The 17,510-nt window shown below is 41.7% G+C and overlaps 1 protein-coding gene across 1 annotated transcript in view; it reads left to right on the top strand.

The window, feature by feature from the left end:
- The first annotated feature begins 1,005 nt into the window (after nucleotides 1-1,005).
- klhdc8a (kelch domain containing 8A) overlaps nucleotides 1,006-17,510 on the top strand; it is a 28,980-nt gene continuing 12,475 nt past the window's right edge. Inside the window, exons 1-3 of the mRNA XM_034084139.2 lie at nucleotides 1,006-1,212; nucleotides 4,889-5,053; nucleotides 6,120-6,335. Of these exons, the coding sequence (XP_033940030.2) occupies nucleotides 1,014-1,212; nucleotides 4,889-5,053; nucleotides 6,120-6,335 (580 nt within the window). The 5' untranslated portion in view covers nucleotides 1,006-1,013. The remainder of the gene's footprint in view (nucleotides 1,213-4,888; nucleotides 5,054-6,119; nucleotides 6,336-17,510) is intronic.

Genomic DNA, 17,510 nt, shown 5'->3' with positions numbered 1-17,510 from the left:
AGTCTCGAGGGGCGGACAGTGTGAGCTGGGTTACTGGTGTCGTGTCCTGGTTGCTGCGTGGGGTCAGCGAGACACCGCGGAACTCAGCCTGAGCACATACATGTGAGTGGTACTGTGAGTGGAGATCCACGGAGCCGCGGCTGAGAAAATATAAGGCTGAGTGAGTGTGTGTGTGTGTGTGTGTGTGTGTGTGTGTGTGTGTGTGTGTGTGTGTGTGTGTGTGTGTGTGTGTGTGTGTGTGTGTGTGTGTGTGTGTGTGTGTGTGTGTGTGTGTGTGTGTGTGTGTGTGTGTGTGTGAGGAGCTCCACGGATTGGTCTCTGTGTTAGAGTTGTACTCGCTACAGGGTGCACTTTGAGGGTCTGTGGCTCTGCAGACCGTTCACATGCAGAAAGCTACATACCACAAGGGGACGGGTGATAACCGGAAAAGCATGACATGGGACCTTTAAATAATCATTAAAACAACAAACTTAAAATATACGAAACACAACAACAATTACAGATCAAAAGCAGAAGAAGTGAGTTTATATTTGCTTTTTGAACATGGAGAGATCGGTGCAGTAGCGGATGTGTTTTGGGAGAGTGGGAGGGGGCCGCTTTGGAACAAATATGAATAAGTATAATTGGAAACAAATGAGCTCTATATATAAAGCAAATCCCAGCGCTGAGGAGGGGCACAACTAAGAAATACAAATGTTAAGCCAAGGGAAAGACCACCTTCAAGCAAATCTGTGCCAATGTCCCCGTCTGCTTTAAAAATCATGAACATCATTACACAACAACAACAACAGATCAAAAGCCTTTCTGAAGAAGGTTTGAGTCTTGCTTTGTAATTGGAACATGGCGTTGGGAGAGTGGGAGGGGGAACATATGAATAAGTATAATTGGAAACAAATGAGCTCTATATATAAAGCACATCCCAGCGCTGAGGAGGGGCACAACGAGGAAATACAAATGTTAAGCCAAGGAATGCTGCTCTGTCTGAATGTGCCCGTCTGCAGGGGGATCGATGGATGACTTTGCCCCAGATGCCCACCCCTCGAGCGGGGGCCGCTGTGGCAGTGCTGGGGAAACAGATCCTGGTGGTGGGGGGAGTGGGAGAGGACCAGAGCCCCCTGAAGGTGGTGGAGATGTTCAACACAGAGGAGGGGAAGTGGAGGAAGAGGAGCACGCTGAGGGAGGCCCTGATGGGGGTGTCCATCACTGTGAAAGGTATGGTAAGACATGTCCTCATTGCAACTGCGTGGTACCAAGGGGTTTGCAAAGTTGGCATGAGTGAGACCAAAAAGGTGGGGATCTTTGCAATTTGCTGTGTGGGTTGACAGTTGTATTGGTTGGAAACAGAAGTCCGAAACACAAAGGCAACTTTATTGTCAATCTTTCAGTTTATGTGCACAGACAGAGAGATCGAAATACCGTTACCCACAATCCCAAATACAATAACAAAGATATATAAAAAATATTGATATACCTATCAGGGTTCCTACGGTCATTGAAAACCTGGAAAAGTCATGGAAATTCAAAATGCCAATTCCAGGCCCTGGAAAAGTTCTGGAAAACAATATTTTTCCCAACGTTTTGGAAAAGTCATGGACATGTAACTAAAGTTGCATCAAATATAATCTATATTTTATCTAATCACCGAAATAGTAATACTATAATGATAATAAATACTGTATCGTATAGTAATGAAACGTAAAATGGCTTTTAACTGACGAGGTATTTAGCTGGTGAGAGATTTAAGTTTGATTTGAGTAGAAGCTAGTAAGCCTACTTTTGATGTGTTTTAGATGGGCACAACATGTTTCATATGCAGACCTTATTTTCCTGTTCCATGTGGTACGCTGAGAAAGAGAAATGTTTCATATGCAGACCTTATTTTCCTGTTCCATGTGGTACGCTGAGAAAGAGAAATGTTTCATATGCAGACCTTATTTTCCTGTTCCATGTGGTACGCTGAGAAAGAGAAATGTTTCATATGCAGACCTTATTTTCCTGTTCCATGTGGTACGCTGAGAAAGAGAAATGTTTTTGGTCATGGAAAATTAGGTAAAGGTCATGGAGAGGTCATGGAAAATTAGGTAAAGGTCATGGAGAGGTCATGGAAAATCATTGAAAAATTACCTGTCGTAGCTGCACGATACAAGACATCAGATTAAAGCTGAGATTCCACAGATTCTATCGGTATCAGTATCACCACTGAGCGATCAGAACTCGCGACAGGGGAAGCAAACACAGACATCACAACACGTAGCATTACGTAGCATTCACGGGAGATCGTCTCCCCTTAGCTGTCAATCTGATCAAGAGTCGTCTTCAATGGCATTAAAACGAGAGAACGCTGCTGAAAGTTAATCCAATGGTTAATCCAATGTGTCTGTCACTTTGAAAACATTATTGATCATCCATCATTCCATTTTTATGTCAAAAACAGAGATTTCATATTAGCTGCTAATGATAGCCACCAGAGCAGCTTCCGGTTCCGGGTCATCCTGGCTGCGCATCACTCATTCACCAATGGGTAATGTTTAGATGGATTTTGGGAACTTCCCCTCGATTCCATTGGCTCTAACGGTTAACAAGAGATGTCAATCATCAATATCGACCGAGGGGGGGCAGAGATATGGCAAATCCACCCAAATGAACCCAAGAAGTGTTTTTTTTTTTTTTAATTCCTCTAAAAAGGTCAAATTTCCCTTGTTTTGCATCAATCGTGATTCAGGTACTTATTATAGGCTATAGTTTGGATTCATAAAGCGTTTAGTCTCCGATCCCATCATCCAAGGGTGGTTTTCACTATAAGTACATTTATTTTTATTAATTTGTTTTACCATGTTCAATCTGAATTTACTTTAAAATTAAAAACATCTATATCGATTCTGACTCTTCTACATCAAACTCACAGGTTTATCCTTGCTTTGAGGAAACAGATTATTAATGTAACCCTTTAGAAGTGAAGTTATAGTCATCTGTTCTGGGAATGTCATTTTGGAGCCTGAGACCTGAAAAACAGGCTCAGGGCTTAACAGGTTAAAGCGTGGAGACATGTCACAGTATAGCATCGCGCCCCCTGGTGGTCCGTGAGTATATTGGTAACATTTCATATTTGAAATAAATAAATATATTTAAGTTGTCCGCACTCTCGCGGGAATATCTCCGCAATGGAGCGAGCTTAAGTTTCACTTTCGATTGCATGAAATAGCCCAGCGCAACACCTTCATCGCACAACTTGCCACTTGTTTGTACCATTATCAAGCGATTTGTAATCTGTTCTAGAAAAACGATGTGTTTTTTTATATTTGTGGAGTTAGGTGGTCCGCAAGTGTTTTTTTATTGGTTAAGTGTCCTTGGTATGAAAAAGATTGAGACACACTGCAGTAGAGAGTACTACTATGATCCTGAACATGTGCACACTATGGCCTGTTTGATGATAATGTGTTATGTTCCGTGACTTCTCCATTACTTGAAATACTTGCATGTTATATCGAATATTCTGTCATGAGTACGGTATTCAGTGACTTTAACCAACCTGACATTAAATGTATCAGAGATTAGTTTGTGTTCATCATTTTACTGTAAGGTGTGTGTCTGTATTCTCAGGTGAGGAATGTCTTTTTGAACACATACAAATACAACAATACAAACAACTTCAATTGTAGCCAAGAAGTCTTGGTCAGCTTTCCAAATCGACCTCAAAGGAGCCATGTGTTGTGGGCTCACGATTATTCTCACAGTTTGCAGTCGGAGAGCGCGTCTTCTGCCGTGGATGTGTGTGTGTTCAGCGCTGCACCTGTCATGTCTGCTGGAACACAGATAGATGCTGCGTACACACACTTATTGGCCGCGTAAAAACCACGCTCTCAATCTCCATCAGCGGTCTTCGATTCGTGGCCTTTTTCTCACGTTTCATCCCCAAACAGACAAATAGTCTGACAGAAGTGATCGATAGGACCCAATTAAAACTGATCTGGTATTTCAGAATGGATAGGCAGTCACACATTTGGCCTAATGATGCAATTTTTGTTGACATTTGTAGAATCATTATTTCCCCGATGTGGGATAATGAGCTTTTGGTAATGGGGTTATTCCATTTAGTTATGTATGCAACGTGGATGCATCGAGGTTGAGACAAAATGTATCAAGAAAAACACAGTAAAACACCCAATGTTCCCCTGCAGCTCTGCTTCGTGTCGACACCCTCTCCCACTGCGATTCTTATGCTGGAGGTGTTATGCCGAAGTGCCAGACGCAGACTCCTGCGTTTTTATTATTCTGCTGCCGTACGAGCTGTCCTTCCCGTGTCTGTCACACTCTTCTGCTTCGTCACAAACTTCTCGGCCAACTCTCCAAGCTTTGCAGATTTCTAGCACTACATAAAAACAAAGTGCCAAGGAGCTGTTTCCATCTCGTCGTGCACGAGTTCATTGTCGTTGATCTTGCTGTTATTGTTGTTCCAACTCATTTTAAAGAGGACATATTTTGCTCATTTTCAGATCAGTATTTTCTTTTGGGCCTCTACACTAACCTGTTTACATGCTTAGATTTGCTGAGAAACTCCCAGGAATTTAAGCTAGATAGAAAACACTACAGGGAAGAGAAACCCCCCAAAAAGCACTATAGGGCCTTCTTAACGAAGTTGTGATGTGAAGATAATTCACATTTTTAAATGAAATCCATAAAATCCTTGCTTTTATTGAACATTGCTTGTTCATGGGATGCATTATGAATACATGAAGCACTTACATGGACAATCTGGCTGTGTGTGTGTGTGTGTGTGTGTGTGTGTGTGTGTGTGTGTGTGTGTGTGTGTGTGTGTGTGTGTGTGTGTGTGTGTGTGTGTGTGTGTGTGTGTGTGTGTGTGTGTGTGTGTGTGTGTGTGTGTGTGTAGACGGCCGTGCCCTGGCAGTGGGGGGGATGGGTGCTGACCTGCTCCCTCGCAGCATCCTGCAGCAGTACGACCTTCGAAAGGACGTTTGGGCGCTGCTTCCTCCGATGCCCACCGCGCGCTACGATGCTAACACCCACCTGCTGGCTAACAAGCTCTACGTGGCAGGTACACACATCCCACGGTGGTTTGTTTTATTAAAGGTCCCCTATTATACTGTTTTTCATCAATATATTACAGGTCTCAGATATATACAGAACATGTCTCTGATTGGCTGAAACACCGAACAGATCATTGCAGCATTACCCATAATCCCCTCTGTTTCAGCCCTGTTTCAAAAGTGCTGATTCTCTGTCTGTGACTTTAGATGAAAATAAGGAGCCCCTCCCCACGCCCCTCTGAGAGACATTTGGTTACAAAGAACTCAATGGTGCTCTAGGAGGAGATTCAGGTGATAAGGGGGGGGGGTACCCTGGTTGCTGATTGGCTAATGGTTACACAAGACAACACATCGTTATGACATCATCAAGTGGCCAAAATCTGATCAGCTCATTTTCTGACAGGTTTTTATAGAAATGGATCAAAAAGATCCATGATGTTGATGTAGAAGAGACATGGAGAAGGACACATGTTGATGTAGAAGAGAAATGGAGAAGAGGGGACACATGTTGATGTGGAAGAGACATGAAGAAGAGGGGACACATGTTGATGGAGAAGAGACATGAAGAAGAGGGGACACATGTTGATGGAGAAGAGACATGAAGAAGAGGGGACACATGTTGATGTAGAAGAGACATGGAGAAGAGGGGACACATGTTGATGTAGAAGAGACATGGAGAAGAGGGGACACATGTTGATGTAGAAGAGACATGGAGAAGAGGGGACACATGTTGATGTAGAAGAGACATGAAGAAGAGGGGACACATGTTGATGTAGAAGAGACATGGAGAAGAGGGGACACATGTTGATGTAGAAGAGACATGGAGAAGAGGGGACACATGTTGATGTAGAAGAGACATGAAGAAGAGGGGACGCATGTTGATGTAGAAGAGAAATGGAGAAGAGGGGACACATGTTGATGTAGAAGAGACATGGAGAAGAGGGGACACATGTTGATGTAGAGCATGGAGAAGAGCATGTTGAATAATAGGTGACCTTTAAACAATATGGCTGTTGATCATTAACAAGTATTCCTCAAAATACCATTTTACTTTTATTTTCTTATATCTTTCAGGCGGCCGCCAGTGTAAGCGACCAGTGAAGGCCTTCGAGGTGTTTGACGCAGAGACGCGCTCTTGGACTACGTTACCCAGCATGCCTTGTAAACGTTCATATGGGGGCGTGCTATGGGACGTAAACGGGAGGTTGTGTCTGCTCGGAGGACTGCGGCAGGGAGGACACCAGAGCTCAAAGTTCACCAAGAACGTCAACATCTTTGACACCAGCCAAGGTACGAGGACACGCCTCTTTATCGTGCATCATTTCATATAGCAGAAGAGGGAGAAGTACTCAGATCTTGTACTTGAGTAAAAGTAGCAGTACTCAGATATTGTACTTGAGTAAAAGTAGAAGTACTCAGATATTGTACTTGAGGAAAAGTAGAAGTACTCAGATCTTGTACTTGAGTAAAAGTACAAGTACTCAGATATTGTACTTGAGTAAAAGTAGAAGTGCTCAGATCTTGTACTTGATTAAAAGTAGAAGTACTCAGATCTTGTACTTGAGTAAAAGTAGAAGTACTCAGATCTTGTACTTGAGTAAAAGTAGAAGTACTCAGATCTTGTACTTGAGTAAAAGTAGAAGTACTCAGATCTTGTACTTGAGTAAATAGAAGTACTCAGATCTTGTACTTGAGTAAAAGTAGAAGTACTCAGATCTTGTACTTGAGTAAGTAGAAGTACTCAGATCTTGTACTTGAGTAAAAGTAGAAGTACTCAGATCTTGTACTTGAGTAAATAGAAGTACTCAGATCTTGTACTTGAGTAAAAGTAGAAGTACTCAGATCTTGTACTTGAGTAAGTAGAAGTACTCAGATCTTGTACTTGAGTAAATAAAAGTACTCAGATCTTGTACTTGAGTAAAAGTAGAAGTACTCAGATCTTGTACTTGAGTAAATAGAAGTACTCTGATCTTGTACTTGAGTAAATAGAAGTACTCAGATCTTGTACTTGAGTAAAAGTAGAAGTATTCAGATCTTGTACTTGAGTAAAAGTAGAAGTATTCAGATCTTGTACTTGAGTAAAAGTAGAAGTACTCAGATCTTGAACTTGAGTAAAAGTAGAAGTACTCTGATCTTGTACTTGAGTAAAAGTAGAAGTACTCAGATCTTGTACTTGAGTAAAAGTAGAAGTATTCAGATCTTGTACTTGAGTAAAAGTAGAAGTACTCAGATCTTGAACTTGAGTAAAAGTAGAAGTACTCTGATCTTGTACTTGAGTAAAAGTAGAAGTACTCAGATCTTGTACTTGAGTAAAAGTAGAAGTATTCAGATCTTGTACTTGAGTAAAAGTAGAAGTACTCAGATCTTGAACTTGAGTAAAAGTAGAAGTACTCAGGTCTTGTACTTAGTAAAAGTAGAAGTACCAGAGTGTAGGAATACTCTGTTACAGTAAAAGTCCTGCATTCAAAATGTTCCTCAAGTGAAAGTAGAAAAGTATTCTCATCTAAATATAGTGAAAGACAGTGAAAGTAGTCGTTGTGCAGATTGGTCCATCTCAGAATAATATATATGATATGTTTTATAATGATTGATCATGAAAGTGTTCTCAAAGCTGGTGAAGGTGCAGCTAGTCTGAAGTACTTTGTAGACTGCAGGGTAGCTGGTGAAGGTGCAGCTAGTCTGAAGTACTTTGTAGACTGCAGGGTAGCTGGTGAAGGAGCAGCTAGTCTGAAGTACTTTGTAGACTGCAGGGTAGCTGGTGGATTTACTCCAGGTGGAACTACAGTCTGATTTAACTTGATTATATTTCTCAAATATTCCCTCTCCATTCGTTGGACTGAGCCCAGAGCGACAGATTGGAGGTGGGGCTTAAGGGAAACTCAAGTACACATTCTCTAAGGGCCCTTTAAGACTCTGGTTGATCCGGGTACTTTTCAGATCCACAGTCAATCCATGTTGGGCTTTGTGCTCCACTGAGCAACTTTCCTCAGACTCTTTAATGACCTCAAAACTTGGACACATAAATCCGCAACTATCTGCATCGTTACAACAAGAAGAACGGATAATTTGTTCTCAGTCATTTGCATAAGCTGACCTTTTTACAATTGTTCCGAGGCCATTTTTCATGCTGTGGTAATGTTCTTTTCCACACTCCATTCTTTGTGTGTTTGCATCTTCACTTGTTGCCACCTGCCCACAGCGCCAACACACCAGCTAACAGTGTGTGTGTGTGTGTGTGTGTGTGTGTGTGTGTGTGTGTGTGTGTGTGTGTGTGTGTGTGTGTGTGTGTGTGTGTGTGTGTGTGTGTGTGTGTGTGTGTGTGTGTGTGTGTGTGTGTGGACAGAGTACCTGATGTAAAACACATGCTTTGTGACAGAGAGGGTTGTTAAGATACTGTGAACTTTTCCAAATATGTCAGAATTAATAGCATGGAAATATGTGTAGAACACTCCAGCTGGAACTGCAGTTACAACAAATGCCATCTTGACTTATTTCACTGCCTTTAAGCAGGATGTGACTTTAGCGAGGAGTTGGAATGAGGACACTCCCAGGAGGGGATGAAGCATTTACATATTCTGCTCTGTACCTCAGACTGTAAATGATCAGGTGGTGTGGTTCATGTTGAAAAGGTGACGCTTGCATATTCTAGATATTTTACCCCAAAGAAGAAAGTAATAATAATAATTCCTTGCATTTATTAAAGCTCTTCTCCAGTGCTCAAAGCGCTTTACAGATACACATTACACATATACATATTTTTTATATACATGCAATGGTCAGATACTGTGGACAATACCCACAGGAGCAAGTTCAGGTGAAGTGTCTTGCCCAAGGACACAACGGCTTTACAGACGCAGCAGCGGCGGGTTTCACCCCTTGATCTGATGATCATTGCACAGCGCACTGCGCCACACCGTCCATCTTCACGCCTCAAAGTCATCGAGGCGCTTTTACAAGTACACATTGATATCATACATGTTCTGTGGACAATACCCACAGGAGCAAATCCGGGTGAAGTGTCTTGCCCAAGGACACAACGGCCTGACGCAGTGGCGGCAGGAGCGGGTTTCGAACCGGAGTTCCCCAGCACCCCCTTGATCTGATGATCAGATGCACAGACCACTGCGCCACCCGTCCAAGTGTAGGAATGGTTTTACATTTAAGGAAATATTCACGTCTGCTTTTTTGCAGAGAAGAGATTTAGAAATTGAACTTTATTGTCATAATACTTGCAAACATCAACATAGTTTGGTGAGATTAGCATATAGAGTGAAAGCAACAGGAAACAGGAACCTGACTTTAAAAACAATGCTACGATCTATTTGATCTGCACAATTGTTCCTGCTTTTTAAACTCATACATATACAGAAATGTAAAAATTATAATGTGTGATTCTGGGCAGATATGTATTGATGAACAACACTCCAGATATGGTGCGGTAGTGGGCGGGTAACCAAGCCGGATGCATTAAAGAGGAACTCTTCGTGTAGGTCTTAGGGTGAACTACTTCATATGTGATTTGAATGATTGTATAAAGCCCGATGAATGGCCTCAAGTGAGGTCGCACCTCATGACACTGCATTGGTTAGATCCTATTGGGTAGAAAGCAACACTGGGCAATCAAGGGGCCAAAAACTCAAATGAGTTTAAAAAACGATATATTGTCAGTACATGTAAACTTTACTAAAACACCAAATTAGTTTAAATTAAGTATTAAATATTACACAACTGTTAAAATACTTCAAATATATGAATGCCAGTCCACACCATGTTCATCTTGGCTCCCAGGTGTGTGTCATGTAATCAACAAGCTGGAAGTCAGTCCGTTGAAATGACGCAGCAAATTGAAACATGTCAAAAATCACAATAAATATTTAAACATTAAAGCGTTCCATAAAATCGAACTGAAAATCAAAGTATAAAAACACACTTTACAACACATACAATAAATAAACCAAATAAAATACTTCACCATGTGACACTAGCATAGCAAACATGAATTTCACACCTTTGTCCAGGTGCATTGTGGAGCCAGGTTGTTGGTTAAGGGGCGGGACATCTCTAAGCAGTTGACCAATCACAACAGAGCCGGCCAGCTAACCAATCAGAGCAGACTGGGCTCTGGTTTCAGACAGAGGGGGAAAAGAGGTGCTGCAGCACAGACAGTATGAGAAAAATAAAGAGTTTTTTGAACATTAAAGCATGGAGACATGTAGAGACACTACATACTGATATACACCTGAACATCAGCAGGAGAGGACTCTTTAAAGTAGAGACACTACATACTGATATACACCTGAACATCAGCAGGAGAGGACTCTTTAAAGTAGAGACACTACATACTGATATACACCTGAACATCAGCAGGAGAGGACTCTTTAAAGTAGAGACACTACATACTGATATACACCTGACCATCAGCAGGAGAGGACTCTTTAAAGTAGAGACACTACATACTGATATACACCTGAACATCAGCAGGAGAGGACTCTTTAAAGTAGAGACACTACATACTGATATACACCTGAACATCAGCAGGAGAGGACTCTTTAAAGTAGAGACACTACATACTGATATACACCTGAACATCAGCAGGAGAGGACTCTTTAAAGTAGAGACACTACATACTGATATACACCTGAACATCAGCAGGAGAGGACTCTTTAAAGTAGAGACACTACATACTGATATACACCTGAACATCAACAGGAGAGGACTCTTTAAAGTAGAAACACTACATACTGATATACACCTGAACATCAGCAGGAGAGGACTCTTTAAAGTAGAGACACTACATACTGATATACACCTGAACATCAGCAGGAGAGGACTCTTTAAAGTAGAGACACTACATACTGATATACACCTGAACATCAGCAGGAGAGGACTCTTTAAAGTAGAGACACTACATACTGATATACACCTGAACATCAGCAGGAGAGGACTCTTTAAAGTAGAGACACTACATACTGATATACACCTGAACATCAGCAGGAGAGGACTCTTTAAAGTAGAGACACTACATACTGATATACACCTGAACATCAACAGGAGAGGACTCTTTAAAGTAGAGACACTACATACTGATATACACCTGAACATCAGCAGGAGAGGACTCTTTAAAGTAGAGACACTACATACTGATATACACCTGAACATCAGCAGGAGAGGACTCTTTAAAGTAGAGACACTACATACTGATATACACCTGAACATCAGCAGGAGAGGACTCTTTAAAGTAGAGACACTACATACTGATATATACCTGAACATCAGCAGGAGAGGACTCTTTAAAGTAGAGACACTACATACTGATATACACCTGAACATCAGCAGGAGAGGACTCTTTAAAGTAGAGACACTACATACTGATATACACCTGAACATCAGCAGGAGAGGACTCTTTAAAGTAGAGACACTACATACTGATATACACCTGAACATCAGCAGGAGAGGACTCTTTAAAGTAGAGACACTACATACTGATATACACCTGAACATCAGCAGGAGAGGACTCTTTAAAGTAGAGACACTACATACTGATATACACCTGAACATCAGCAGGAGAGGACTCTTTAAAGTAGAGACACTACATACTGATATACACCTGAACATCAGCAGGAGAGGACTCTTTAAAGTAGAGACACTACATACTGATATACACCTGAACATCAGCAGGAGAGGACTCTTTAAAGTAGAGACACTACATACTGATATACACCTGAACATCAGCAGGAGAGGACTCTTTAAAGTAGAGACACTACATACTGATATACACCTGAACATCAGCAGAATAAATCACGAGTATTGACGCACAAAAATACATCTCTAAATTATCCTATCTCACTCGCTTTGCTTATCCTATACACTTATAAATTAAAAGCCCTGTTTATCAAGTTTCCAATCAGTAAATAGATGCTTGTCAGTGTAGAAAGAGATAAGGACGCATTAAATCTCTTTCTTGTTAACAGCAGCCACTTAGCTGTCAGACATAGCATCTGTTAGCATTAACCTCAGCATGATACATGGTGTTCCACCCCAACAGGCTCTCATCCTAATTCTGTGCACGCACCGTGTTCCACAACAAGGTGAAATGACTTCTCTGCAAAGGCACCCCCAAAAGTAACAGGTGAACAAATTGAGGAGGGACCGGAAGGAGAAATTGGTAGAGCAAGAATCGATAAGTCATTTCAGACAGCTGGAGATACGGTCACACGTCGGGAGAGGTTATTTGGAAAGCCAAATAAATAAAGGCAGAATGTGGGAGTGATAATGTAAATGTATGATAATGCTGTTGAAAGTTTGCCTTGTGTAGGAGACAGAGAGGGACAGAATGCCTCACAATACACACTAACACACTCTTACACTGACACACACACACACACACACACACACACACACACACACACACACACACACACACACACACACACACACACACAAGGACGCCGTACCCCGTTTCTCCAATCTAATTTTGGTGGAGATGAGATGGGAGATGAGCTGCGGGGGGAGGGGGAGGGCAGGGGATGGGGAGCATTTTAAATTACAAGATCCAGAAACAGATTGCTTTATTATCCATCTCCAGCAATATCACACACACACACACACACACACACACACACACACACACACACACACACACACACACACACACACACACACACACACACACACACACACACACACACACACACACACACACACACACACACACACACACACACACACACACACACACAGTCATGCAATCTGCTGTCACACTATATATATTCTATTACTGTTCCATTCCATATCTGCAGTATTAAGACACGCAGCTGTTCGCTGGTGTGTTGGCGCTGTGTGCGGGTGACAACAAGAGAAGATGCAAGTGTGAAAAAGAAAATGAACACAGAATGAAAAATGGCCTTTATGCAAATTACTGAGAAGGAATTATCCGTTCTTCTTGTTGTAACGATGCAGATAGTCGTGGATTTAATTGTCTACGTTTTGAGGTCATTAAAGTGTCTGAGGAAAGTTGCTCAGTGGAGCACAAAGCCCAAAATGGATTGACTGTGGATTTGAAAAGTACCCGGATCAACCAGTCACGTGTACTTGAGTTTTCCTTAAGCCCCGCCTCCAATCTGTCGCTCTGGGCTCAGTGAAATGAATGTAGAGGGAATATAACTCTGGGTCTTTAGGACCCTACTGATTTAAATAAGGGCTATTAAAGTGTTCGTGCTGAATAGTTCATTAGAGAATAATTATACGTTGATTTTCAGACATCTCTTTCCCGATGTAAGTCAACGGGAAGAAGTATTTTGGGCCTTATGACGTTACACTGACATCAAAGTGTAGTACCATGGTTTGGCCACTATGAACATTTGCTTCAATGGCTGGTGCATTTCCATCGGTGTCCATAGAGCAGGTTGAGTTTTTCTTTAGACTCCGATTCGTTACCGTAGCCTCACAGCCAGTCTCTGATAAGTTGAATGAATGGAGAGGGAGACAAATTCAGCTTGTAGCACATTTAACGACTTTTAGACCTTAATGATTTAAATAAGAGCTATTCAAGTGTTCGTCCTGGCAAGTTGATTTGCGTTTTATTTTCTATTATCCACTCTACAGACGTCTCTTTCCTAATGTAAGTCAATAGGAGTTAGTATTTGGGGCCCAATGAGTCAAGGACTGTAGGACGTGGTAGTGCCACTGTTTGGCCGCTATGTAAAATGTTCTTGTTATGTTTATTTGCATTAAAACTTATATGCTATACATATAGTTTGACTTCTTGACAGTTCCAAAAACAAGATGAAGTGAGTATTAATGGAGAGCATGAGCACTCAATCTTAATCTGTAAGAAGAGAGTTAAAAGGGACAGAAACAAAACTGAATTTGCTATGTGACTCAGTTATACAGTATGTCACTTATAGTCTTATTAGGCGCTTTCACACCGCAGTACTTTTCCCACAACGGTTCATCCGAAATGAAAGAGTTCTCATGAACTAAGTACAGATCGCGTTCACACCGGAATAAGTCCCTGAGGGAGGATTAGGCAAATGAAGCCGCTGACGTCACTTCTTCTTCTTCTGCTTTGGGTTTACTGGCAGGCCGTAAAACCACTTCACGGCGTATACTGCCGCCCAAAGTCCCCGGCCGGAAGTCCCCGGAGTTGGGGACACTACACGAGTAAATCACCAGAACGCCGACACCTCCTCATCTCCACCGCTCCCATGTTTTATTTTGTGTTGCCATAAGTTAGTCTCTCTGCGTTTGTGCGCTGGGCTAATGCTAATGCTAATAATGCTAATGCGAGGAAAATAAAATGGCGGCTTCACAACACTTTTTGGGAGTTTTACGGGGCGTGGTTTTCAATCCGCCCAGCCAATCAGAAATAGGAACCTTTTCCCCCCACGAAAGCCCCTGCTCTCTAGCAGGGACGGAAAAGGGGGTACAAAGGTTCTCATGAACTAATTTTAGTTCTGGATTTTTTTTGTGTGAACGCGACATTTCGGAACTAAAGCGGGAAAATTACTGCGATGTGAACGCGCCTATTGTGTCGGAAAACTGCATCTAATCCTCATGCTTTCTCAGATGCTGAAACTAAAACAGAAATGCACAAGATGGGAATACTTTTTTTGCCAATTTGCGGGAACCATCCCTCTAAAGTGGATTTTCTGTTGCCAACAGCTGAAATTATTCTGCTTTTACTGACTCTACAACAGAATACAAAGACATCAGAAGCTTCTCTGAAGCATCTCAGGCAACAGAAACAAAAACCACAAATGATGCAATCCCTCTGGAACCAACTAGGAATCAATGTATTCCCACGTTAAAAACTTCCCAAAATACCTCAAAGCAGAAGGAATCGAGCAGAAATGAGAAAAACGCAAATGTGCTTTTGTTTTGGCCATCGCTAAGGGCCGATGTGTGATTATTGAAAATGCCACACAATAATAGAGGGATTCTGTCCAAGTGTGGTCAGCTCACATGGCAGACAGAAATAATCCATCAGAGACAGAGCAGCAATCACCATCCTCTTCTCATTTGAATCACAATGGACAATTACAGAGGCGAGCTGTGGAAGAAATGTCTACAAAGCCCGTCTTCAGAGAATCGCCTCATCTCCCTCGCTCTCTTGTCTCTCTCTCTGTATTTCCTCTGCCTCTCCATCACTTTATTCTCCTCCTCTGTCTCCCTCCAGAGCAGCATAAAGCGTGCTGTTTGTTTTCCCTCCATCGCACAAAAGAAAATCTTGGTGCAAAGACGTGTGTAATCCCTCCAAAGTAAATAGGAATAAAGCTCGCAGTCGCTCTCTCTCAGAGGACCCGATGATAAGTCTGCAGTGTGATGTGTTGACACAGCGGTAATTTAAAAAGCAAAATCCAGACCGTCGCACTGTTTATAAAGGAATTACTGCTGCTGCAGCTTCCATCCTGCACACACGTCGTACGTTCATGTTGTAGTTTATTCTCCATTGGCCGCTAAATGGAACCAAATAGCAGTGACGAACTGTGTCTATCACAACTGGACCTTCTGTAGACGCCCCCCCCCCCCCGCGGCATTATAATGTCCGTCTTTTCACTGAATTGTCGTCTTGAAAAGGGCACTCACAACAATTCCGCAACAACTTCATCTCCACCTGTTGCACTTGTCCTTTCAACGTTAAAAACAAACAATAAAACGGCATGAATTGCTTCGTCGCATTCGTCTAGATCCTCTGACTCGAGCCAGTTAACGAGCGGGCCTTCTAGAACACCCTGGAACCGAGGAGAACTCTGAAAGAACACGCCCATTGGCTACACATCAATATCTGATTGGTTGATCAAACTGTCAGTCCAAAGGTACGCTCTCATTCAGTGCAACGGCCAGGGCATTCGATCAAGGATGTAGAATACCTTGAAGGATATTCGACCCAGAGACCCAGAACGAGATCTGATTGGTTGCTTTCTTTTCTAACACAAAACCACTGAAATGCGTAGTGCATGGTCCGAGAAGGACAAACAAATCAACACTGTAATATTACAGATCAACAACACGGATACCATTCTCATTTATTCATTTTATATACATTTTATTTATATAATTAAATCGATGTTTTGTTTGTTTTATCCGAGTGTTCCGGGGTATTCTCTGAACACCTTGAAGGCCCTGACGGGTCGCCACTGCCAAATGGATGATATCTCACTTTTTCAGTATTAAGTATGAAGTGAAATCAGATTGCAGGATTCTTTTGTAGATCCAACATCTCTTTAGATCCAATCATCATTAATAGATCATCCATTTTAATAATTGACTTTATTCTAATGCATACTCAATACTTGCTGGCTGGACAGGGTAAGGGGTGACCCTCCAACCACGTATCTATTTTGCAATTAACATGTTTTGATTCACCATCAGATGCTTTTTCGTACTTTAAATAATGGGCATAAGAAACGTGAAAATCTAGCGGTAGAACTTGTTAAAAGTGCTATGACCTTGGTCAGAATATATAAACTGGCATGCTGATTAGAAATGTTGTACACGGCTAACTGCATTAATGCACAAATGAGAGTGTATCTCAAATAAAAATAACAGCCAATAACGTCAGACAAACTCTGAAGATAATCATTTATCAATATCATATTCCATGTACTTGTATATAGACTCTTCTTGCACTATTTATATTGTATTTGTATTTACTTGCACATCTCAAAACATTCTCTTGTATTATTTGTATTTGTTTTTATTTGTTCTATGTCCTATATGTATATTCATGTTGCTCTGCTGAAGGTTAATCCAATGTCTCTGTGTCCCTTTGAAATGATTACTGATAATCCATCACCATATTTATCAATCAATCAATCAATCAATCAATCTTTATTTATATAGCCCAATATCACAAATGTTACATTTGTCTCAGTGGACATCACAGTGTGTACAGAATATCAGTATGACAATACGACATCCTCTGTCCTTAGACCCTCTGTCCTCAGACCCTCTGTCCTTAGACCCTCTGTCCTTAGACCCTCACATCGTACAAGGAAAAACTTCCGGAGAAAACCCACAGTTTAAAGGGAACATGGGAGAAACCTCAGGGAGAGCAACAGAGGAGGGATCCCTCTCCCAGGACGGACAGACGTGCAATAGATGCCGTGTGTAAATTGAAAAGATAATACATTTGCAACATAGGTAGACCACATGTTTACATTACATTACATTACATTATACATGTGTGTATAATAGGAAGATGAATCCATTTATGGCAATAAGCCTAGTTTTCAGAGCGTAGCGTAGCTTTCGGTTTGGGCAAACTGCGTGCGCATCACTCTCACTCCTCAATGGTAACGTGTAGGTGGATTTAGGAACCTCCCCTTCGATTCTATTGGCTCTGACGGTTCAAAAGAGATGTCAATCACCAAAATCGACCAATGGGTTCCAGAGACACGGCAAATCCACCCAAATGACCCCAGAAGTGGTTTTCCTTTGCTAAACCTCTCTAAAAAGGTCAAA

Source organism: Pseudochaenichthys georgianus, chromosome 5, assembly GCF_902827115.2.
Source record: "Pseudochaenichthys georgianus chromosome 5, fPseGeo1.2, whole genome shotgun sequence".
Classification (NCBI taxonomy): Eukaryota; Metazoa; Chordata; class Actinopteri; order Perciformes; family Channichthyidae; genus Pseudochaenichthys; species Pseudochaenichthys georgianus.
The sequence above is the reverse complement of the archived record's forward strand: the minus strand, read 5'-3'. Positions and strand labels throughout refer to the sequence as shown.